Below are 25,538 nucleotides of genomic sequence, written 5' to 3' on the forward strand. Positions count from 1 at the left end.
TAATCCACAAAAAAACCCTTCTGATTTATACCCAAATTGGACATTTTAAGGAACAACCTGTTGGGTAGGATGGTGTTAAAGGCAGAACTATAACCCACAAATAACAGCCTTGCATAAGTTCCCTGTTGTTCCAAATTATTCAACACAGTATGGACCACAATAGACGTAGCATCATCAGTTCATGTTACTCTTATATGCAAATTGGTATGGGTCCAAAGGAGATGGAAGACTAGCCTTAATGTAGTTCAACACCAGTCTCTCAAAAGATTTCATGACAACAGATGTTAAAGCTACTGGTCCATAATCATTGAGAGATACCACTACTGTCTGCTGAAGGACTGGCACTATAATGTCTTCAGGCAGGTAGGGATAGAGCACAGTGACAAGGATAGATTGAAAATGTCTGTGAACACTCCAGCTAACCCTGCAGGGCAGCCCCTAACAACTCGCCCCGTGATTCCATCTGGCCCAGCTGACTTCCGGGTGTTAATATTCTGGAAAGTGCGTCTCACATCAGAAACCTGCAGTAGAAGTGGTTGTCTATCAATGGTAAAGATTAGTGGTGTACTATCAGTGGTAGATGCTGGAATGACGGGCATGCCTGTTTCCACCTCAAAACGGCTGAAGAATTGATTTAGCTGCTCAGCCAAAGAATCACTACTGCTAGACAAACTGCTTTAATTGCTCTGCCCCATAATTGGTCGCAGACCTTGCCATAACCCGACCGAGAGTCCAACCCCTCAAAATGTTCAATCCTCCGTCTATATGTAGCTTTAGCGTCCCTCATGCCCTTTTTCAATTTAGCTCTTGCCTTGCTATCCTGTAGTGCATAACCAGAATGGAAAGCAGCATTTCTAGCTCTTAATAAAAGGCACATGTCTCTATCGATCCAGGGCTTGTGGTTAGAAAACACCCGTACTTGTCTGATGGTAGTGACAACATCAGTGTAGCTTTTGATATAAAACAGTACTGTTGAGGTGTAAGTATCCATATTGTCCTCCTCAGGGCCCATTCAGTGCTTCTAAAGGAATGTTGAAGTTCCTCAGATTCACCCACTGGTCGCTCCTTTATTTCTCTGATGGTCTGATTCTGTTGACAAGAGGTCCGTATGATGGAATCAACAACAGAGATCTATGATCTGACTGCCCCAGATGGGGTAAAGGCATAGTCCTAGATCAGTGGTGGCTAACCGTTTGGGGCTCCTGTGCCGATAATTGCGTGCGTGCTTGCCTGCTCATGCTTGCGTGCCATCACGTGTGCCACATTGTGCCATCGCATGCACGCACAACCAGCGCAACTCGCGCGATTCGTACTTCTGCGCATGCGACCTTCTCATGCGTGCTGCATGCTTTTGCGCATGCATGTATCCTGCGTGCCACCGTGCGCCCTGCACATGTGCGCAGATACCTGACAATCAGCTGGTGGGTGGGCAGCGCGCGCGGATGCGCATTACACCTTTTCTGGTCGAGTGCTCGCGTGCCGGCAGTAATGGCTCTGCGTGCCACTGCTGGCCTGCGTGCCATAGGTTTGCCACCACGGTCCCATATCCATGCTTAATGTTACTATATACGTGATTCAAGGGGGACAGTCTATGTACTGATAGAACTTAGGGAGGACAGTCTTTAAATTGGCCTGATGCGCCTCGGTCCCTCCCTCCTGGGAATCCAGACTATGTTCCACCGCACCGTGATGAACTCCAGGGCAGCCTCCCTATGGGTGGATGGGCTTCAACTCCCAGCTAGCTCAGCAGCAGCCATATTGTCGGAGGAACTGGTAGGCAGGCATTCAGTTCGATGATATAGGGTTCCTATAACCACCATTTCTTGCCCCAGAGGGTGATGAGAATCAAAATGGAAATGGAGTCTACAAGAGTCCTTTCGGTAGTTCCAAGAAGGCTCCACACCCATGTGCACTACTCCGGTGACCTTGAGGACACAGAAAAAACCTCCAAGCAGTCTCAGTGACTCTCTAATACAAATGACCAGTTGTCTGCAAGGATTATTAATTGGTTTTTTCCCCCTTCTCATCCAAGAAGCTTCCTTCAGTTCTGACTGAAGAACTGAACTGTTAACCAGAACTGAGGAAGCTTTTCGGATAAGAAACAAAATCTCTTCAAAGAAAAAAATTGAACTTAACTGTTACCCAGAACAGAAGATTCATGGATAAGAAGCAAAACCTCTTTAAAGGAAAAACTGAACTGTTAACCAGAACTGAAGAAGCTTCTCGAATGAGGAGCAAAACCTCTTCAAAGAAAAAACAAGAAAGTCCAGTTCTTGAAAAAGAACATCCACGACCTGGATGACCGAGAAGAGATATCCAGATATTTTAAATATATTTTTAAAATGATGTTCAAAGAATATTTGCAACCAACTCCCCCTCCCCAAACTTACCCCAATGATCACTTCAGAGCCCATGTTATTATCTGGTCAAGTTCCTTTTATTGATTAAATTAGCATTTCCGTACAACTGCATAGCATCGGCCGCTTTTCTGAATAGAAGAGTCTAGAAAGCATCGGTAGCAATCATGATTGATTGTTTTTTTTTTCTCGCCCCCCCAAAGATCAGGAGAAACAATGATTCAGAGTTAGGAAAACCGCCGATTCCAGAACGAGTTTTGTGTTTAGAACACCGTGGATTCCAGAGCGGCATAGATCAAAATGATAAAATTTATCGCACTTCCCTGCAGAACCTTTCCTTCGCAACCCCCACCCCATTAACTAGCGGCTCTGGGGGATGAAGCCTATCATCCACTAATCAATCTCCCCAATTAATCCACACTTCCCTCCTGCTTTTGAGGTTTCCATCAACTGTGTCCGTTCCAAGCATCTCCCCTTGGTGTGTGCTGCAGCCTCTCTGCTTCCCTTTTTTGGGAGGTAGGTGGGTTGTCTCCCGCAGCCCCTAACCTTCCTTCCTGTGTGGTGCTCCGAGTTCTCCCACCTACCGATGGGCTTCTCCAGGTCACCCCCTCCTCCCGCCCCACAGAGGCTCGGCGAATGGCCCCTGCCGGCCCTTCTCGCCGGTCGTGGGGAACTCCCTAGTCCAAAGATGGACCTCCGCTTTGTGCCCGACTTTCCTGGCGCCTGGCTTGCCAGCTGAGCTCGGTGATGCCTCTCTAGAGTGTGGGTGAAACTCTCCCGACGTCTTCTCTCCGGAGCCCGAGAGGTCATCTGTTATTCAGCGTGGAGGCGATGAAGCAACGTGGCTCGGCCTGGTGCTGCCGATCACCATCCTCAGGAGGCCCCGGACGTTTGGCCGGGAAGGCCTCTCTCAGGTAAGAGAGGCCAGCGGTGTTGATGTAGTTAGTCCTCAAGGCTTCATCCCACTGCTGGCCAAAGGTTTTGTGGGAGGAGTCGTGAAGCGCCCGGTAGTCGGCATCGGAAAGCGGGAAGGTGCGGGGTTCCCAAGGCAGGACGTTCTGAAGAGGTGAGGAAGAGGAAGAACAGCAGTGTTAGTGGGAGAGAAGGAGAATTCAGCGAAGGAAAACCCATCCGGGTTCTTCTCGACTTATGAGCAGTTACCGTGTTTCCCCCAAAATAAGACCTAACTGGAAAATAAAACCCTAGCATAATTTTTCAGGATGCTCAGTGATATGAGCCGTACCCTAAAAATAAGCCCCAGTTAAGATTGTCATCCAAACGGTCATATTTAATGCCGTATTTCCCCTAATAAGGCCTAACTGGAAAATAAGTCCTAATGCATCTTTTGGAGCAAAAATTAATATAAGACTGAGTGTTATTTTCGGGGATAACATGGTACTTAGTGACCATTTGAAGTTACGACATACCTCTGTGGGAATACAGTAAGTCCTTGATATCTAACATCTGAGATCTTCAAATTTACCATGGCCCTGAAAAAAGTGACTAATAACCGCTTTTCATACTTATGACCCGTTGCAGCGTTCCCCAGGGTCACGCGATCAAAACTCAGAAGCCTGGCAATTGACTCATATTTATGATGGTTACAGTGGACTGGGGTCATGTGATTCCCTTTCTGTTAAGGTATTGAGATTTAAGAGCTGACCAGTTGCTGTAAGGGTGATGCAATGTAAGGCTGATGCAATGAGGATGGATCAGCCTTGATGCTGCCTTTTTAAGACTATGGATGGGTCCATAGAAGTCTTTACCTTTTTAAGAGGTGTCTACATAAAGGCAGAGGGCATTAGAGGGCCTGTTCTCTTTGCTTGTGCAAAGTTCTCTGTGTAGTTGAAGACAGCTTGCTTGTCAGGTATTTGCCTACCACGTATATTTCTGAATATGTCTTGTATATAAATCACTGTTAAATGTCTAAGCCTCCGGAGTGTGCTTTGTTTTGCTGCTGGGTTGTCTCACGATAGTAGTCACGCTGCACATGCTCTGACATCTTCTGACCAGCAAAGTCAATCGGGAAGACTGATTTCCTTGGCAACTCTGCTATTTAGTCAACAACTGCAGTGATTCACTTAACAACTATTGTGACTGGTGGCCAAATTGAGCCAAAAATGTAGGTTGCTAGGCGAGACAGTTGTTGTGAGTTTTGCTCCGTTGCTCACCAATGTTACTCAGTCAGACTCTCTTCCGTGGTGAAGCCTTGAGACGGTTAAGCGAATCTGGCTCCCCCCACTGATTTTGCTTATCAGAAGATTGCAAAAGGGGATCCCGGGATATTGAATCTGTCGTAAATACGAATTGCTAAATGTCCGGATTTTGATGTGACCGACGGTCCTAAGTCCTTTTTTCAGTGCTGTTGGGCCTTTTGAATTGTCACTGAACCAACAGTTGTAAACTGAGGACTACCTGTAATACCAATCTTCAATGTTTCCTGCTGGCTTCTCCTATGCAGTCAGTGGGGAAGCCAGCAGGAAGCTGAAGTCATACGAGCTCGTTGCTTAATGATAGCAATCAGGACTGCCAGAATTGCTATCGTTAACCTACAACATTGTGCTTTGCGACCACATATCTCAGCGACCAAAATTCTGCTCCCGTTTACGGTCCTAAGCCGAGGACTGCTTCCAATTTCTGTCATAACCAGAGGGGCCTTGCCTTGTTGATGGAATAACCGAGCCCTGCACACTGGGCCAATGGCCTCACCTGGATCTCGTCTGTATTGAAGGAAGAGTCTTCACTGAAGGAATTCCCTCCTCGGCCTCTTAACACCAGGGACGTTGGAATGTTGAAGGGGTCTGGGCTGAGCGACACAGTGGGAGAGTTGGCATCCTGAAGGTAGTGAAGACTGTTCGCCACGCTGTCCTGGCAGCCAGGAGGAGGCACCCAGCGCCCATCGGCTTTATGGGAGGAGCTCCTGGAAGGAGAAGGGAACACAAGAACCCCATCAAGCAGGAAGCTTAACTTAGCAGAGTCTCAAAAGAGATCTTGGGACGGTGGATGGAGCTCTGTGTGTGTGTGTGTGTGTGTCTTATTCCTTCCACCTCAATGGCGGACAGGGGTGCCTCCAAAAGGAGATCAAATGAGGGAGGGGCACGTTTTGGGGTGTGTGTGAAACACTGGAAAAAAGAGATATGCTAGAGAGATAGAAAACCAGACAAAGGTTTGGAAAGTTGTGACTTCTCCCTTCTAAGCCCTCCACCCTTTTGAAGAATTTGATTTAGACTGGAGACATTATCCAATTATTTATTTATACAATTTAGATGCTATATGATACATGAGGCTTCTTTCTGCTGCATTATGTATCCTTAAAGCAGGATTCCCAGGCCAGCCCAGGGGCAATTAGTTTGTCCATCCAATCCATACTTTCAACACCCCCTCCCTCTTCAGCTATATCTCTGTCCATCCACCCATCCTATATTTATCATCTCTCTCTCTTGCTATTACTTTATCATCAATCACCTATCACGTATCCTTGTATGTACCCACCCATCTAATCTATATAATTTGTCTCTATCTTATCTATCCATCCCTCTCCATCCATTCATCTCATCTCTAGCTGTCATCACATCCATCCATCTATCCAATTTCTCTAGCTATCATCCGTCCATCCATCCGTCCATGCAATGTGTATAATCGCTATCTTCGTATCCATCCATTCATCCATCTCAAATCTCTACCTATCATCTTATCTTCCCATTCATCCATCCAATCTGTAATAATCTATCTCTCTAGCTATCTTATCTAACTAGAGCAGGGGTCAGCAACCTTAAACACTCAAAAGAGCCACAAACCTCCTAACCGGAAGTCCCCCATTCAATTTTGGAGCCGACCAGATTCTATGGCGGTTCCCCCACCATAGAGTCTCCTCCTAGCGCAGCATCCTTTTTCCTCTACCTGTCCTAACCAAAAGCCCTATCAATTGTGGAGCCGACCGGCAACAGGGAGCCACAGCAGAGGGATGAAAGAACCACATGCGGCTCCAGAGCTGTGGGTTGCTGACCCCTGCCCTAATCTATATAATTTAACTCTGTATCTTATCTATCCATCTTCTCCATCCATCCATCTCATGCTGTTATCCCATCTCATCCATCTATCCTATTTGTATCATCTATCTTTGTATCCATCCATATCTCTATTTTATCCATCCATCCATCTAATCTCTCTACCTATCATTCATCCACCTCGATCCATCCATCCATCCTTTCTGTATAATCTATCTCTCTAGCTATCTTATCTAGCTAGAGAGATGATATACCGTGTATGGATGGATCAATGGATAAGATGATGGATTATACAGGATGGATGGATGGATATATAGAGATGGATGGGTGGATGAATGGGAAGATGCTAGGTAGAGGGATGGATGGTTGGATAAGATAGAGACATGATATAAATGGATGGATCGATGGATAAGATGATAGCTAGACAGATTGGATAGATGGAAGGATGGGATGACGTGATAGATAAGATGATAGCTAGAGAGATTATATATATGGATGGATGGAAGAATCTATCGTATCATCTTATTTACCCATCCACCCATCTCCCTTGCTATCATCCATCCAACCATATCAACTCTAGCATCTTATCTATCTATCCATCTATCTGTTCTGACCTCAGCTTCCCCAAAAAGCACTAAGCAGATTTTTTGTCCCGGCAAAACCCCTTTTATTAAACGAAGGTGAATTTCTTGCATTCAGCTTCCGCCAAAGGCCTGACCAACAGCCTTTCAAGGGTGTAATGAGGAGCACAGACCTGATCTAGCCTGGAGAGCTGCCAAGTAACTATTTCCAAACGCAGTGCTGACAAGGAAGGACTCGGCACAAGAGTCTCTGAGATGCAGACAGATCTTCCCACTGTGGCAACGAACAAATTGTTTCCTGCAAAAGCCCCCTTCCCTTTCGCTCCTCTTTTAATCCCTATGGGAGGGGCCATTCACCGTCCACCTGTGTCTTTACTCCCACGTCAACCCTTGTTTCTTAGCTGTTCCCTTCTTCTGGCAGCTCTGCGCGTACACACATTGAGGACAGGCTCCAGCTGTTCTTCTGCCCCCCTGAATCTCTGACTCTGAAGGCAGCTGATAATTGTCGGATGGCCCTGGCCCCATTCTCTGCCTCAGACGCAGAGCTTTCCCCAGACTCCAGGACTGGCCCATGTTCCTCCCCAACCTCCTCACTGTCCAACTCTGCTGCCAGCACCACTAGCAACACTCCCCTCCCTCCTTCCCTCTACAATTGGATAATCAATTTGCAACCTCAGCATATCTTAAGACCTCCCCAGGAGCTACCCACCATGCTGAGGCTTATAAGGTAGGGAAACTAAGAGGCGAGTTGAGAAGTTTGTTCTTTAACCTGAAGGCCTGGTCTAGAAGTAGCAGCTCATCTCTCTGAGTGGAAAGAGACTCTCTCATGGAGGGGCAGGCAAGAGCTCGTGGGAACCACTAACCTGTTTCCTCGTCTCTGGGAGGACGTTCCGGTCCAGGAATCCCAGCGGGCTCGTTCCAGCTCTTCAAATTTTTGGTGATAGGTCAGATACGTTTCATCCGAAGTGTCTTCCAGCTAGAAGAAAAATAAAAGTGAAGGTCAAAAGGTCTCCAATCTAGTCTGGAAATTGTTAAAAATGGCATTACCATTGCTTTATATTTTCACATATATAATTCTACATATCACAGAAATGATGGGATGGAGGTGGGGGGGCACGAGGAAAAGAAGAGAAGGAGCCAGAGGAGGAGGTCGACTGTAAGATCGTTGGTGCTTTCTGAGCTGGACGGTTTTCTTGCAGACATTTCCTGACGCAATAAGGAAACGTCATCAGTGCTAGACGGGAGGGCGTTTGCAGGTAGGGGGAGGAGGAAAGGGAGAGAGAGGAAGAAAGAGAGGGAGAGAAGGAGAAGGAAAGAAGAGAAGGAAAGAAGAGAAGCAAAGACAAGAAAGTAGGAGGATTGTGGGATCCTTGGGGCTCTCTGAGCTGGGTGGTTTTCTTGTAGACGTTTCATGACCCAGCTAGGGAACAGCATCAGAAGGGAAGGGGATTGACACAGAAGAAAAGCAGGAGGAGGAAGAAAAGGAGAAGGGGAGGAGGAATAGACGGGAAGAGAAGGAAGGAAATGTAGAAAAAGAGGAGGAGGAGGAGGGGGAAAGAGGAGGAGGAGGAAGGAGTAGAAGGAGAAGGAAGAGGAAGGAGAAGTTGAAGAAAAAGATGGAGAAGAAGAAAAAAAGGGAGAAAGGGAAGAGAAGAAAAAAAACAGGGAGAAGGGGAGGATGAATAAATGGGGAGGAGGAGGAGGAAGTAGAAAAAAACGAGAGGAGGAGGAGGGAGAAAGGGAAGAGGAGGAAAGAGGAAAAGCAGTTGATGGGGAGGGGGAGGAGAGGGAGAAGTTGAAGAAAAAAAGAGATGGAGAAGGAAAAAAAAAGGAGGGAGAAAGGGATGAGGAGGAAGAGGAAGACAGGGAGAAGGAGGGGTAGTAGTAGATGGGGAGGAGGAGGGAGGAGAAGTAGTAGAAGAAAAACGAGAGGAGGAGGGAGAAAGGGAAGAGGAGGAAAGAGGAAAAGCAGTTGATGGGGAGGGGGAGGAACAAGAAAAAGGAGAAGAAGAACAAGAGGAGGGAGAAAGGGAAGAAGCAGAAGACAGGGAGGAGGAGGAAGAGGAGGTGGAAGGAGGAGGAGGAGAAGGACTAGTAGTAGTAGAAGGAGAAGATGACAGGGAGGTGGGAGGAGAAAAGGAAGAGGAGGAAGAAAGAGAAGTAGTAGTAGGAAGAGGACGACTGAGGGGAATCTCTGAGCCTCGCTGTTTCCTTGGCAGACATTTCACAACCCAACTAGGAATGTCATCAGGCCCTTGCATTGTCCTTCCCCATCATACCAGGCCAGGCGTCTCCTGTCCCCTCCCTCCTCCTTCCACTCCCAAATTGTGGCTGCGGGTTGCGGAATGTGTATTTAGAAACACACACACACACATCCCAAGCTTGGGGATCAACCACACACACACACACCCTTTACCTCCATGTCCGCTTCCTCTAAGATCACCAACTCTTTGGGATCCACTGTTCTCCAGCTAGAGAGAGAAAGGGAGGGGGTGTTACTGATTGGTCGATTTGTGACTCACTTAACAACCACAGTGATTCACTTAACAACAGTGGCAAGGAAGGTCTTAAAACAAGGCAAACAGCACTGAAAAATGCTTCACTTAACCACGTGACTCACTGAAACCGAATTCCCTTCAGGACGGTGGCAAGGAAGGTCCTTAAATGGGGCCAAACTCCCTGAAAATTGTTTCGCTTAACTGTGTGACTCAACAATTGCATGGATTCCCTTAATGACGATGGCAGGAAAAGGCGTAAAATGGGGCCCAACTCACTTCCCCGACGCTTCCACTTCACAACCGATTGTCTTCCCTTAACCTCCATCTTTCTCAGCCAAAAAAATGCGGTCATGAGGTCGAGGTGTCAGCTTCGGAATTCCCCGTAATGGAATTCCTTCGGGGACTGAGACATGAGGTTTCCCCACCCCTCCCTTCAAATTAAATTCCTTTTCGTCTTCAATTTTTAAAATCCCAGATTCTGGATTCCTCAGGAAATCAATTTGAGATTTCAACTCCCGACGCAAATAAAATAACACAAAGTATAAAATACAATAAAATAAAGTAAAATAAATGAAATAAATAAAATATAAAATAAAACAATATATAAAATAAAGTATTAAAATAAATAAAATAAATTAAAATAAATAAAATAATTAAAATAAATAAAATAAATGAAATATTTAAATAAAATAAATAAAATAATTAAATGAATTAAGTAAAATAAATGAAATAAATAAAATAAATAAATTAACTTAAATAAATAAAATAAAATACAGTAAAATGCTGTAAAAATAATATACTGTAAAATAAAAATAAAACTGAATCAAAAGGAACTCACCTGGGGGTTAAAATCTCTTTATATTGCAATTTTTTCCACCCGGGTGGCGGAGGCCATAGACATCGGAATGACGATGTTGTTGATATCGTAGGAAGTTTCCACTTTTTTCTTTTTGGCAGGCTGCATGGGGAGAAAAAACAACAACACACACACACACCACAACACACCATCGGTGAAACAAACCAACAAACGAAAGACGCCAGGGGAGGAGGAGGAAGAAATCTTGCCACTTCGCAGGAGTGAAGGGGCGTTTTATCTCTGAATAAAAGGGGTTCACCTTAAGACGGGGCTGGACTAAATGACCCACAAGGGGATTTTGATGGGATGGAGACAAGGCTTTCCTATGACAGGATGTGTGTAGCTCGGGGTTGAAGGGTGGGCTGTGCGTCTCTCTGAGCAGGGGCACGAGGGAGGGCAGGTTGTCTTGAAGATGTTTCATGGCCCTGCTTGGTTACATCATCGGTGTCAGAAGGATTGGGGGTGGGATTTGCAGGGAGGAGGAGAATGACTGGGGGTGTCTCCTTGGATGCTCTCTGAGCTGGGTGGTTTTCTATCAGACGTCTCACGACCCAACTAGGGAACGTCATCAGGGCTAGAAGGGAGAAGGGGTTCATGGAAAGGAGAAGGGGGAAGAGGAGAAAGAGGAGGGAGGAGGAGAAAATCTGTGAACATCATTAGTGCTGGAAGGAAGGAAGGGAGGGAGGGAGGGAGGACTGTGGGCTCCTTGGTGCTCTCTGAGCTGGTTGTTTTTCTTGCAGACGTCTCATGACCCAACTAGGGAACATCATCAGTGCTTAGAAGGGAAAGGAGGAGGAGGGGGAAGAAGAGGAAGAAGTGGTAGATGATAAGGAGGAGGAGACAGGAGGAGGAGGAGAACAACAACTATGGTGTTGTGGGCTGCCCTCTTCCACATGGCCCTTTTCCGGCTCACTTACCAACGCGGAGCTGCTGCTGCTGCTGGCTGTGGCAGGATGAGGGGGCACGTGATTGGCATGCAGAACAGGAGAGTTTTCGAGGCACAGAGGCGGCGCTGAGAGCAAAGCACCCGGTTTGTTGGGCACGGGGCGCCGGGCGCAAAGCCCAAAGCCGGCCAATCCTTTCAACAGAGTACCTGGGGTGAAAAAGAGAGAGAGAGAGGCAAGTCAGTCAAATCTGTCGTAACCGAGACTATGTAACGGAGGGGTTTGGGATTCCACCGTTGACCCCGTTCTCTGCCAACCGATGAACGACCTAGGTTTTCTGGCCCGGAGAATAATCTTTTCCAGTCATTTGGAGAAAAGAGGTCCGCCTTCTTCGTTGCCCTCGACTTACGACCATTTGAAGTTCCAACGGCCCTGAAACGAGGACTTGGGACTGTGTTTCTGACTTACACCCTTGACAGGATCGAAATTCAGACGCTCGGCCACTGACTCGTATTTATGACGAGGGTCAGACCCTTTTTGCCACCTTCCATCAGTGGGGAACCCAGATTCGCTTTAATGACCATCGGGACTAACTTTTCACCCTGACAGCGATTGACTTCACACGACTGGACAGGTTGTCAAAAGGGGCAACGTTCCATTTCTCGACTGAAACAAAAGGTCTCGCTGAGCCAACAAAGTGGAAGGCTCCCGTCAAGGGGAAAAAGAAGCCGGAAGCGCTTTAATGACCGGGGAGCTTTGCTTGGAACGCTGACAACTCACGGGAACAACGGCTGGGATTCCCTTAACACGGAACGAGGACGTTCAAATTTAAAACTGTCTTCCTCCGCCACAGAAAAGTCAGTGGTCGTGCACAGGGTGGGCTTCAAAATTTTAGCAACTGGTTCTCTGCCTGGTTGCTGGGTGGGTGTGGCCACGGTGGGCGTGGCCTAGTCAGCCCGATGGTGGGGAGGGAGGGCGTTTTTGTCCTCCATGGGCTCCCGAGGCTTTCCTCGAGACTTCGCGAGTGCGAAAACAGCCTCCCCGGGCTCTGGAGGCTTTCTGGAAGCTGGAAACGGGCCCATTTCCGGCCTTCCGGGAGGCCCATATTTCACCTCCCTGAGCCTCCACGTGGGCCCTGTACTTACCTGGCATCCAAAACGGGCTGTGTGGAGACTCCTGGAAGGGGCAGGGCAGGGCCAGCCAGGGGCAGGATTTGCCGGTTCATTGAACCGGCCATAAAAAAAATATGGTAAAATTAGAACCGGTTCGCCTGAACCGAGGTGAACAGGTAACAGTCCACGCCCACCCTGGTCATATGTCAAGGACCGCCCCGTCTTCCAAAAGAGGTGATGACGATGACAACCCCGCGATTGAAATTCAGCTGCTTGGCAACTGGTTCCAATCCCCCTTTTGAACTGCAAGGCCCATCAAGGAGATGGGACATGGTGTCAAAGAGACAGCAAACCTCCCCACCCCAAACCCCAAACCCCCACGCAGTTACTTTTACCCGGAGCGGTAAGTGATGGGGAGCCAACATTGTTGGTTAAGTCTTTCAAACTGCCATGGGGCGGCTTCGGAAAGTCGGGTTTGGGGGTGCGCCAGTGGTCTTCTCGGAGCAAGGCCTCAAAGTGTAAATGCAGAGGGTTGCCTGTTGAAAAAAAGAGATCATAAATAAATAAATGACATTGGAACCCTACAAAAGTTGAGACAGAACTCAAGAGGCTTGTCCTCTTTTGAGTAACACGGGTCGACGGCTTCGATGCCTTATGCCGTAACGTCTCGTTAAGCTGGCCGGAAGCTTTGGTTTTTTTGCTCCGTGTATGTAGATGTTGGAATGAAGGCTGTGGGGTTTTCTCTGTGTCATACGTGTTGCATGTGTATGAGGGTATCTGCGCGACGGTTACCTCTAGAGGGCTAAATACAAGGAAATATCATTTTAATGTATGCTGATTAGTGTACATTTTAAAGCGACAGTAAAGTTTCTCTTCTCTTCTATTTCACCCAGCTGTTCTAATTCTATTGTCTATTCCATTCTATATCCTATATCCTACTTTCTATTCTTTCCTATTCCATTCCATTCTCTTTTCCTTTTCTATTCCATTCCATTCTATTCCATTCTGCATTCATATTCTATTCATATTCTACTCTATTCTAATTCCAATCAATTCCATTCCGTACTCTATTCCCTCAAAGCCCGTGGGGCTCACTTAACAAGGCCCGTGAGACCCTAAGCAACGGTGTAAAGAACAGTCATAAAAGAAGGCAAGCCTCTCTTCACCGTCTCACTTAGCAATGGAAATGTTTTTTGTGCCCGCAAACAGGACAGAAGGGAGAAAAAAGCGAAGGAGGACAGAGAATAATTTCAGAGAGGGGAGGAGTTACGGGTGGTGTAAAGTTACTCACCGTGTGGGAAGGAGAGGATGGGGTGGAAGCTGGAGTCCAGCAGCGCGATGCGCTCCTCCAGGGACATGGCCTCTGGGTCGAGGGGGGGCAGTGAGGCCTTGAAGTTGCACAAAATGCAGGAGTTGGGCTGCTCACAGGTGCACTTCAGGCTGAGAGGCTTCGGCGGCTGTGGGGCGAGAGAGAGGACAGAACGATAAAGACGACTTGAACCGCTCTTTGGTCTCCTGGGCTCAGGACTTGGAAAAGAGGAGTGGGGTTCATTGCGGGAGGCTTGGAAGAAAACCAACAGGACAGCCGGTGGTCTGAAATGGTCAAGGGTCTCCCGTTTGAACAGGGGGTGACTCTGTCATTCTGTGATTCTGTAAGGGTCTCCTGCTCAAGCCTCGGGGTTGGTCTAGATGACCTCTGAGATCCCTTATAACTCTGTCCTTCTATGATTCTGTAAGGATCTCCTGCTTGAGTGGGGGGGTTGGACTAGAGGACCTCTCAGGTCCCTTCTGAATCTGTTACACTGAAGAAAAGGAATGGAAGGAGGAAGGACTGTGGGATCCTGGATGCTCTGTGTGGGGGAACACCATCAGTGGTAGAAAGGAGTGAGATTATATGGTATGTCTACAGAGAGCCAACCCCACTCTCTCCCTAGCACTGATGATGTTCCCTAGTTGGGTCATGAAACATCTGCAGGAAAACCACCCAGCTCAGAGAGCACCAGGGATCCCCCAGTTCTTCCTTCCTTCCTTCTCTTCCCTCTTTCTTTCTCCTCCTTCCTTCCTTGAGGATGTTCTCTAGTTTGGTCATCACCCAACTCAAAAGGACCCCATTTGAAATGTCTGCCTCGCCTTCTGGCCTTACCTTTCGGTTCAGGTGAGCGATAGAGCCGAGTCTCACCAGCCGGCGCTTCTTGTACCTGCAGATGGGACGGATCCGAGCTGCCACGCAGCTGTTGTCCAGGGCCGAGGCCACACCGGGGAGGCTGTGGTTTGCCGGTGGGGGTTTCTTGAGGTGCCTCTCGGAGGCCGGCCCTTCGGCAGAGCTGCCACTGGTGGCGCAGGTGCTCAAGCTGGGAGGGTCAAAGAAGAAAACGATAAAAAATATCCCAGGCAACTTAAATGGGGATGTTGGTTTGTGTAGGAAGGAATGATAACCTCCCTTGCCCAGAATCCTTGCAAAAGAAATTGGCAGGAAACGAAGAGCGCAACTATAATGGGTCCTCGAGTTATGACCATTCAAAGGTGCCGATGGGTCCCCACCAAAGAGACTTCAGCCCGATTCAGAGTTGCGATGTGGCCCCCACAAAATCACCTGATGGCATTGTGGCACCACCCGTTTACATTTTTATTGGAAATTAGCTCTTGGAGAGAGAAACTAGCTGAGAGAGAGAGAGAGAGAGAGAGAGAGAGAAGGAGGGGGGAGAAAGAAAAAAAGAAAGGAAGGAAGAAAGAGATGGAGGGAGGCAGGAAGAAAGAAAACAAGGACGAGGGAGAGAGCAAGTAAAGGAGGAGACGAAGGCAAAGGAGACAAGGAAGAAGAAAGGGGAAAAAGGAGGGAGTGAAGAAAGGAATAGGGGGAAAGAAAGGGAAAGAGAAAATGAAAGAATGAAAGAGAAAGAAAGAAAAGATGGTGGGAGGGAGGGAGAGAGGCAGGGAGGAAGGAAGGAAGAAAAGGAAGAGAGCAAGTAAAGGAGAGGAAGGAAGGAAGAGACAAGGAGGAAGGAAGGAAGAAAAGAGGGAGGAAAGGAAGGAATAGAGGGAGAAAGGAAAAAAGAAAAAAGAGAAAATGAAGAATGGAAGAGAAAGAAAAAGAAAAGAAAGAAAAACAGGAAAGAAAGGACTGACAGGGAGGGAGGCAGGGAAGGCGGCAGGAAGGAAGAAAAGGAAGACGGAGAGGAAGTAAAGTAGGAGAGGGAGGGAAGAAAGAAAAAGAGAGGCAGGGAGGGAGGGAAGGAATTCATGTTTAATGTGGACAAGTCTGTTCACAATACAAAATAATAACGGATATTTTATCTTATCTTATCTTAGCCTAGCCTATTCGTATATATGAATAGGATAAATTTTCAAAAAAGGAGGAAGAGATTAAAATCAGAGAAAAGGATCAAAATATAAATGACCTTGAAAAAGGCCCGGCAAGCACAATGAGCTCTTCCTTATAAATTTTATCCACTTAAATCTTGTAGGATAACTACCCCCATGATCTGTTCGTTATAAACTTATCCATTTAAAGCATCATCATCTTTGTTTAATCCCTTACTCCGGGGTAACTGAATGGAGCTAGCAGAGTGTTTACTGGCCGGATGCCCTTCCTGTCATTGATGCAGAGTTTTGTTCAGCAGATATATTCTCATTGTGCCGAGAGAGAGAGAGAGAGAGAGAGAAATATCTGCCTCTACCTAGGATCGAACTCACAGCCTGGTAAACTTTATCCACTTACATCTTATAGGACAACTCACCAGTTGCTGATTCCGTTGACTTGATGGGGGGACGGGCAGGCTTTGGGGGGCTCTGGAGAACCATTGATGCGGGCGCAGGAGGGATTTTGACAGACCAGGTTCCTTAAGGACTGGGCGAGGTGAGAATTCTAGAAGGGAAAAAATGCAATTATTATTAAATATTATTATTGTTGTTGTTATTATTATTGGTTCCAAAAACATGTTTTATTTCCCAGCACTGAAAAAGCTGGAGGAGAATAAGAATTAAAACACATTAAATTAAAAGAATTAAAAAAATTAAAACCATTAAAAAAGGAACAATAGAAAAGTGCTCAACTCTATTTGCCATTTCAGCAGGGAGGATTTACCCTCCCTTCATGACTTTCGAAACCCTCCGCCCACAAAGCCCAAAAAATTGCCGGCTGGGGAATTCTGGGAGTGGAAGCCCACGCCTCTTAACGGATGCCGGCTGGGGGATTCTGGGAGTTGGAGTCCTGTCTTAAAATGGCCCTGACCTAAGCTCTTCTCTTTCTCTCCCCCCACCCCATTCGAACCAAGAAATAAGGACTTTTGACAACACAGCTTTTCCAAAACTCGCTGCCCCACCCTTTCTGGGTCAACCACTGCTCCTTGGGACCGGATGCATTTGCTACAATACCAACCTGTTTTTCCGCATTTTGGAGGAGATAAGAAGGGATACAAGGCGATAGTCCAGTGGGCACCTTCAGGTGGGGGGAGGAGGGAGGCAGGGCCGGGGTTTTCCTGGAGTTCATCCCCCCTGCAGGGGAGGCCAGGCGGCTTGGCGGCTTGAGCCCATCTTCTTGCTGGAGGTTGCCCAGGATAACTGGGCCCTGGGGAGAGGGGAAAAAAAACACCACTTTGTATTATGTATTCTACTTGTATATTCTAGTGGATTGTGACAGTAGATTCACAGCCATCTACAAAATAAATGGAAGGGGGGGAGAATTAATAGAAATAATTAGGGGTCCTTGGTGCTCTCTGAGCTGGGGGTGTGTGTTTCTTGCAGATGTTTCATGACCCCACTAGGGAACGTCATCAGTGCTGCAAGGGACTGTACATATAAAACAGAGAGCAAACCCCACACTTCCTCTTGCCCCAATGAGGTGACCTCGTTGGGATGTGAGCTTTGACTCTATTGTACGACCTGGTTGTTGAGCGAATCCCTGCCTATTGTGAAGTCAGTCTCATGGTATTGGGAAGGTCACCCCCCCCCGACCCTGGGACACTGCGACGACTGTCGTAAAGATGACCCAGTCTGCATTTGGAGCACTGTGAGCCTGACGGTTCATATAAGCCGTTTTTTCCGAACTTCCAAACAGGTTCATGAACAGGATGTCGAGATGGGGCGTAAGAAGAGGCTTCCGGCAAGGAAGGCAGCTTGTCCTTTACCTTGTTGGCACGGAGCTGCTTGTAAACGTCAGTCTGCTGCCTTATCCGATACTCCAGGTCCAACACCTGAGCTTGCAGCCACGTCCAGCGACAGATGATGGCCGCTCTCTCCATCGCCCACTGGCGCTGTGCCAGCCGGTGCCTGAAAAAAAAAACCAGAAGCATTGGCGTTCGCATTCTTCGTACTGAGAAAGACACACACTTAAGAGGGATTTCAATCCATCCAAACAATACGTACTTGGCATTAGTGTCTTCACGCAGCTTAGATGCCTCAGAGACACAAGGACTGAAATACGTACACACACACACACATACATACATACATTCCCATACAAGTTTTCCTCAGCAGCCAACTCCTAGGTTGTTCCGAAGGAAGCCACGATCGGTTTTGTATTTCAGTTTTCTCCGGAAGGTCATTTGGCAAGCTTTCAAGCTCTGGCTTCTTGATTGGATGGATGGATGGATGGATGGATGGATAGACAGACAGACAGAAAGTGATTAGAGATACAGATGATAGATGATAAACACTAGATGAGATATAATATAGATTACATAGATGATATAGACATATATAGGTATAGATGATAGAGATAATAGATGATATAAAGAAGATTGATGAGATAGATAATATATAAGATTAGGTAGATACATAGATGATATAAACAGATATAGATAGATGATACAGAGAGAGAGAGAGATTAGAGATATACTGTAGGTAGTAGATAGATGCGATAGAGATTAGATAGAGATATAGGTAGTGGATAGATGCGATATAGCTAGATGATAGATTAGATACATAGATGATATAGACAAATAGAGATATAGCTAGATGATCTAGATAGTAGATAGATGACATAGATTATATTGATTAGATAGATAATATATAGAGATGTAGATAGATGATATAGATTGATAGATGATATATAGATAGCAACAGCACTTAGATTTATATACCATTTTACAGTGCTTTACAGCCTTCCATAAGCGGTTTACAGAGTCAGCCACTTGCCGCCAACAATTTGGGTCCTAAGTTTACCGACCTCGGAAGGACGGAAGGCTGAGTCCACCTTGAGCTGGTGAGATTTGAACTGCCAAATTGCTGGCAGCTGACAGTCAGCAGTAGTAGCCTGAAGTATTGCACTCTAACCACTGTGCCACCACAGCTCATTAGATTAGATAGATAGATAGATAGATAGATAGATAGATAGATAGATAGATAGATAGATAGATGACAGACAGACAGACAGACAGACAGATAGATAGATATAGAAGACATGGATGAGATAGATCAGGGGTCTTCAAACTTGGCAAGTTTAAGACTTATGGACTTCAACTCCCAGAATTCCTCCTCCAGTCATGTTAGCTCAGGAATTCTGGGAGTTGAAGTCCACAAGTCTTAAACTTGCCAAGTTTGAAGACCCTTGAGATAGATAGATAGATAGATAGATAGATAGATAGATAGATAGATAGATAGATAGATAGATAAAATTTCAGAGAAGTCTGGTTGCAGGGAAAGGAAAGGAAAGACTAAGTTTGCATTGAAAAGTAAGGCTAGATAGAGGGATGGGCTGGGGGGGAATATACAGGAATTGTAGTTATAGGCCGAGTGGGCATTGAAGGGTGATATAATTGGGATTTTTCAAAAAGGCCATTATTTATATTTTAGGCTGCGTCACCCATGACGTTAAAGCACAGGGGCTGTTGCCTAGTTCAGCCATGAAAGGTTTGCCAAAAAAAAAAAAAAAAGCCAAGCTCAGAGACAGCACCAAAGATCTCACAATCTTCCTCCTCTATGGGAACACCGCTGCCTGCTAGCACTGATGCTGTTCCCTAGTTGGGTCATGTCTGCAAGAAACCCACCCAACTCAGAGAAGGAGCCCACTGTTCAGACCAGGCCTCAATTTCAGATAGTCCTCACTTAACCACCATGGGAAGTGCTGGCAACACTAAACGAACCCAAACCACAACCATTGTGGCATCTCTACGGTCCCCTATTCAAAATTCAAGATGCCGATCTTAAGATAAATCATGTCTGAATCTAGAACATCATATTCATCTCAGTTTCTGGACCAAGGAAGCTAGGATTGTCCGAAGACGGGTCATCTGGCCAACATGGCTTATTCACCATGCTGGGCATGGAACAACGTTAGCTTCCCACTGAAATGGAATCTGTTTAACTACTAGCCTTTTGTAGGGACGGTGGGGGCTGGGCTGGGCTCTTGTTTTATTCATTTATCATTTTATCATTTCATTATTATTTTTATATGATGTTTTTATATTCAGGTAAGTAATCTTGAGTTGCCATGGGCGACTTTTCTAAATTTTCTAAAATAAAATAAATAAATAAAAAATTCATGCTTTTGACGGCTAGATGAGCAGGAACTGGAGCCAGGGACAGGAATTCAAACCCTTCGTGAAGCGCTCGGGTCGCGAATGGCCAATCTTTCCCTTGACAAGGCCAGCGTGTCTGTTCCGTTCTGATGGTCATAGCATCCCACTTAAGCAACCGGCATTTAGTCCCTGACTTACAATAGTTCATTTAGCGACCATTCAAAGTTACAACAATCCGGCAAAAAGGGACTTAGGTCTGTCGCTCGCACTTATGACCCACATAAGCACCCCCATGGTCACGTGATCAAAATTCAGACACGTGGCTCCCGACTCATATTTATGACGTGATCCAAATTCAGATGTTTGGCAACCGACTCGTATTTACGATGGTCGCGGTATCCAGGAGTCATGAGATTCCCCTTTGGTGACCATCCGACGAGCAAAATCGAAAAGGGGGGAAGGGGAAGCCAGTTTCGCTTAATAAGCATGCAACTTGTTTACTGACAGCAGCAATTCACTTAACAACTGTGACAAGAAAAGTCCTAAAACAGAGCGAAACTCCCTTCACACGGGTTTCCTTAGCCACATAACATTTGGGGGCTCACTTCTGGTTGTTAAGTCAAGGACGACCTGTAACGTCGCTTTACCATTTCAGGTTGCAGAAACACAAAAACACACACACAGTCACACTCAAATTAGTCTGTAATGAGGGTTGCAGCATTCCAGGATCACGTGATCTCCTTTTGCGACAGTCTGAGAAGAAAAGCCAATGGCTGGGGCGGGCGGGGGAGAAGAGCGCCAGATTCACTTAACGACTGTGCAACCACGGGGATTCATTGAAAGCAAGAAGGAAAGGTCCTCAATGGTCTCGCTTAGCCCTGGAAGTTTTGGGCTCACTTTGTGATCATTAAGTCGAGGACCAAGTCAGAGTCAGTCCCAGCACTGCCACCATGGTGGATTTGTGGCAGGGTAGGTTTGATTTCAATCGACTTGAATTGAAATCACAATTGAAATCACTAGTAAAAAGAATTGATTCACGGTAAATCAACTCGATTTAAATCATAATTTTTAAAGAGCAACTGACTCGCCGACAGTCCCAATAGAGCAGAATATATAGCCTCTGGCGACATAACTAAGTTCCATTTCATGCTGAATAAACTAAATTATGAATGTATCTTAAATAGAAAACTATCTTTAGATGTTTTTTCACTCTAAAAGCATTTTATTAAAATAAATTTGATAAAAAAAAATCCAATTTAAATTTTAAAAAAAATCTGATTTTTAAAATATTTTTTTACAAAAGACCATCAGTTTTTATCCACCCTGATCCATGGTCAGTATGCAGGGTGAAAGAGGCAAAAGAGGGAGGGGGAAGGGAAGGGATAGGTGGGCAGGGCTGCTCAAGAGGAGGAAACCCTTTCTCTCACTAGGGCAGGGGTCCCCAACCACCGGTCCACGGACCGGTACCAGTCCGTGGAACAAGTCCTACCGGGCCGCTGGTTTGCTGGCGCCGCCATCTTTTTGATGAAAAAGTGCTTCTAGTGAGCTTTTCCGGGTAGAAAGCTCACGGAAGCACTTTTCATCAAAAGATGGCGGCGCCCAATATGCCGTGCACCGGGCTGCGCCATAAAAAGGTTGGGGATACCGGGCCGCGGCATAAGAAAGGTTGGGGATCACTGCACTAGGGAGCTGGGTAGGAATGGCTTGGATCGGGGTGGGTCCTCACAGGACGATGGGTGCGATTCAGTTCTAATGGCAACAGGGACTGCTGGGCGTCACTAAGCGAAGTGACCCTTTACTTGTACAATGAAGCTTCATTCCCACTTGTACACACCCGTCACAGGTGTTCATCGTCAAGGTCCGTATGCACCCATGTTGGGCTCCATTCGCACAGGTACATCCGTAGCAGGCTCTCCATTCACACACCTACTCCCAGGTCAATTTGCCACGTTTTCACAACCCGGTCAGGTTGCATTCACACCCAACCGAAGTTTGAGTCACATGAGTATACACCCATGTCAGGCTCCATTCACACATGCACACACCAGGTCAAGCTTCATGTACACACGTAGGACCTCATTCACATGCATACACGCCATTCACACATTTACGTTCAGGTCAGGCACCCTGCACACGTGTCCAGCCCCTGGTCAGGAACCATCCACACGTGTCCACACCCAGAAGTCAGGCTGCACTGACATGTGTTACACCGCCAGACCCGGGCAAGCTCCCCCCATCGGGGTCTTGCGTCGGGGCCCGGGGCCCTTGCTATCTCAGGAGTTTTCAAGCGAGGAGGCCAAAAAAGAGGAGGAATAGAGCAACTCAGGCTTCATTCACACACACAAAGGAATATCAGGCTCCATTCACACATGTACATGCAGCTCAGGCTCCATCCTTACATTACACCCCCATCCACATGTGCACACCCAGGTCAGGCTCCATTCACACAAATACATCTGTATCAGTCTGCATTTCCACATGTACACACACCTCTCTCAAACTTCATTCACACGCGTAGACACCCAGGTCAGGCTCCATTCCAACGTGGCTCCACCCACACGTGTACACACTCAGGAGTCAGGCTCCTTTCACATATGTACATCCAGGTTAGGCTCCATCTACATGTTAAACCCCCATTCACACAGGTACACCCATCTAAGGCTCTATTCACACGAATACGTCCATCTTAGACTCAGTTCACAAGTGTATGCACCCATTATCAGTCCATTCACAAGTGTACTTCCATCTCAGGCTCCATTGACACACGTCCACACCCAGAAAGGTTGCATTGACACGTAGCTCCATTCACATATGTACACAAACCCATCTCAGGCTTCATTCATACATGTCCACACCCAGAAGTCAGGCGCCATTCCCATGTGGCTCCATTTAAACATATACAGATTTGTATCTCCATTCACATGTGTCTACACCCATGCCAGTCCATTCACACGTGTACACCCATGTCAATCTTCATTCACACCCGCCCACACCCATCTCTGTCCCCATTTACACGTGTACACCCATCTCAGGCTCCATTCACACATGTACAAACCCATCTCAGACCCCATTCACACGTGTACACCCTGGGCTCCATTTACACGTCTACAAACCCAGACTCCATCCACATGTGTACACAAACCCATATCATGCTCCATTCACACCTGTACAAACCCATCTCAGTCCCCTTTCACAAGTTTACAGACAGGTCAGGCTCCCATCTAGATGTGTTACCCGCTCCATTCACATTCCTACTCCCATGACAGACTCCATTCACATGTTGCATATCCAGGTCAGGATCCAATTACAATCCAATCCCTTTCCACAAGTATTAAAAAACCATCGAGGCCTGGGGAAACCACCCCACCTCCCTTCAAAAAACAGCCCCGAGAAGACACTCAAACCACCCCAGTGCTGGGTCGGGGCCCAGGGCCCAACTTGGGGGTCTTCGCTGTCTGAGGAAGAGGAGGAGGACGAACATGTACACACCCAGGAGTCAGACCCCATTCACATATGTACCCCCAGGTCAGTCTCCATCCACACATATACACCCCTCTAAGGCTCCCCATGGATACAGGTACACCAACCCATCTTAGGCTCTATTCACACCGGTGCCCCCAAAAGTCAGGCTCCATTCAAAGATATTCACATCCATTTATATCTCCAGTCACACGTGTACAACCAGAAGTCAGTCTTCATTCACACGTGTACATCATCTCAGGCTCCCATCCACACCTGTACATCCATCTAAGGCTCCATTTACACCTGTACACCCATGTTAGTCTCCATTCACATATGTACACCCATCTCAGTCCCCATCCATGCATGTATACATCATACCAGGCTCCATTCACACATGTCCCAGGCACCATTCAAACATATACACATCCATCTGTCTCCATTCACACATGGACACCCCTCTAAGGCTCCATTCACACGTATACACCCATGTCAATCTCCATTTACACATCTGGATCCATCTCAGGCTCCTATCTACATATATACAACCCAATATCAGAGTCCATTAACATGAGTACCCCCCCATAAGACAGGCTCCATTCAAACATATATGCATCCATCTGTGTCTCCATTCACGCATGTACACACCCATTCACACGTGTACACCCATCTCTTGTTCCATCTACACCTGTACCCCCAGAAGTCAGATTCCATTCAAAGGTCTACACAAACGCATCCCAGACCCCATTCATACACCAATCTCAGACTCCCATCTAGACGTGTTACACCCCCCCCCCCAATTCACACGTTGTACATCCAGGCCAGAGTCCAATTACACATTACACCCCCATTCATATGTGTACACCCATGTCAGTCTTCATTCACACGTGAAAACGCATCTCAGGCTCCCATCCACACGTGTATACCAACCCATACCAGGCTCCATTCACACGTGTATACCTATCTTAGGCTTCCATCTACACGTGTTACCCCGCTCCGTCATTCACACACCTACCCCGCCAGGCTCCATTCACACGTTGCACATCTAGGTAAGGGTCTAATTACACGTGTTATTAAAAACCCGTGGAACACCCCCCCCCACCTCCCTTCCCAAAAGCAGCCCTGAGGAGACACTCACCCCACCCCGGTGCTGCATCGGGGCCCGGGGCCCGGCTCGGGGCCTTCGCTGTCTGAGGAAGAGGAGGCGGCCGAGGCGGAGGACGAAGACGAAGACGACGAGGACGAAGAGATCCCGAGCGAGGAGCCGGAGGAAGAAGAGGCCGAGGACGACGAGGAAGAGGCGGCCGAGGCGCTCTCTGTGGCGTCGGAGTCGCAGCCCCGTTGGGCCGCCCGGAGCCGGGCTTGAGCCTCGGCCGCCAGCCGCCTCAGCTCGGCCCCGTCGGCGCCTACGTTCCGACCAGGCCGCGTCCGGCTTCGGCCCGTCACCAAGCCGTTCAGCTGGTGCCGGACGTGCCGTTCCACCTGCCGGCCTTGCAGAGCCCGGAGCCGACGGCAAAGGCTCCGTGCCCGGGTCCAAAGGACGGCTTGGCGGGCCCGGGAAGAAGCCAGGCGATGACGGAAGGTCGCCTCAGCCGCTTCAGCGGCCGCCATTACTGGCGCCAAAAAAAAAAAACTACCTCAGGGCGGGCCGGGATTCTCCATTTGCTTTGGGCGGGCGCGCGCGCGCGCGCGGGACAATACCAGGCAGGCCCCGCGCGCCTCCGCGCATGCGTGCGATTCGGAGGACGAGGAGGGAAAAAAATAATAAAACGAACGTACGTCCACGCAGGAGAAATGGGGAGAGAGAGAAAAGAGAGAAAGACTCCGCCTTGTTTGGGCGGACGAGCGCGTGCGCAATGGGAACTTTAGAGGGCAGGCCGGATGGAGTCCTAAAAGCCTTCGTTGCCGCTTTTGCGCATGTGCGCGGAAGGGGGCTGGCGTTTCCTTGCAACGTTCTCGGGAGTAGTTCTCGGCGCTTTTGCGCATATGCGGAAGGAAGTGCCCATAAGTTTCTTATCGCTGCCGTCGTTCGCGCTTCTGCGCATGTACGGCAGAGGGTGCCCGCGGTTTCTATACAACACTCTCGGGAAGGCGAGCGTTGTCGGCGCGTTGGTTCGCACTCTTGCGCATGTGCGTCGGGAGGTGACGGAGTTTCTTAACGCCGCCTTCGTTCGCGCATGTGCGGTGCGAGGTTTACACTTTCTAAGGAGCCTTCAAAGAGTTTAGGCTGAATTCCGCGCTTTCCTTCGCTCTTTTCCGCAGGTGCGGGTGAAGATGCCCGCACTTTGTTTGGGCGGACAAGTGCGTGCGCGATGGCAACTTTAGGG

At 47.6% G+C, this 25,538-nt stretch overlaps 1 protein-coding gene across 1 annotated transcript; it reads right to left on the reverse strand.

Moving 5' to 3' along the window:
* Positions 1 to 2,426: 2,426 nt before the first annotated feature.
* LOC113423580 (KAT8 regulatory NSL complex subunit 1-like) lies at positions 2,427 to 25,046 on the reverse strand. The gene is given in 14 exon segments (XM_087946153.1): positions 2,427 to 3,415; positions 5,067 to 5,277; positions 7,809 to 7,921; positions 9,362 to 9,416; positions 10,282 to 10,313; positions 10,315 to 10,401; positions 11,223 to 11,392; positions 12,691 to 12,831; positions 13,587 to 13,752; positions 14,439 to 14,646; positions 16,033 to 16,160; positions 16,674 to 16,862; positions 17,422 to 17,563; positions 24,350 to 25,046. Coding segments are annotated over 14 exon segments (2,367 nt in total). The 5' UTR covers positions 24,823 to 25,046; the 3' UTR covers positions 2,427 to 3,163.
* Between the last annotated feature and the right edge of the window lie 492 nt (positions 25,047 to 25,538).

Source organism: Notechis scutatus, chromosome Z, assembly GCF_049901735.1.
Source record: "Notechis scutatus isolate UNSWTSFEM ecotype Mainland chromosome Z, rNotScu1.2, whole genome shotgun sequence".
NCBI lineage: Eukaryota > Metazoa > Chordata > Lepidosauria > Squamata > Elapidae > Notechis > Notechis scutatus.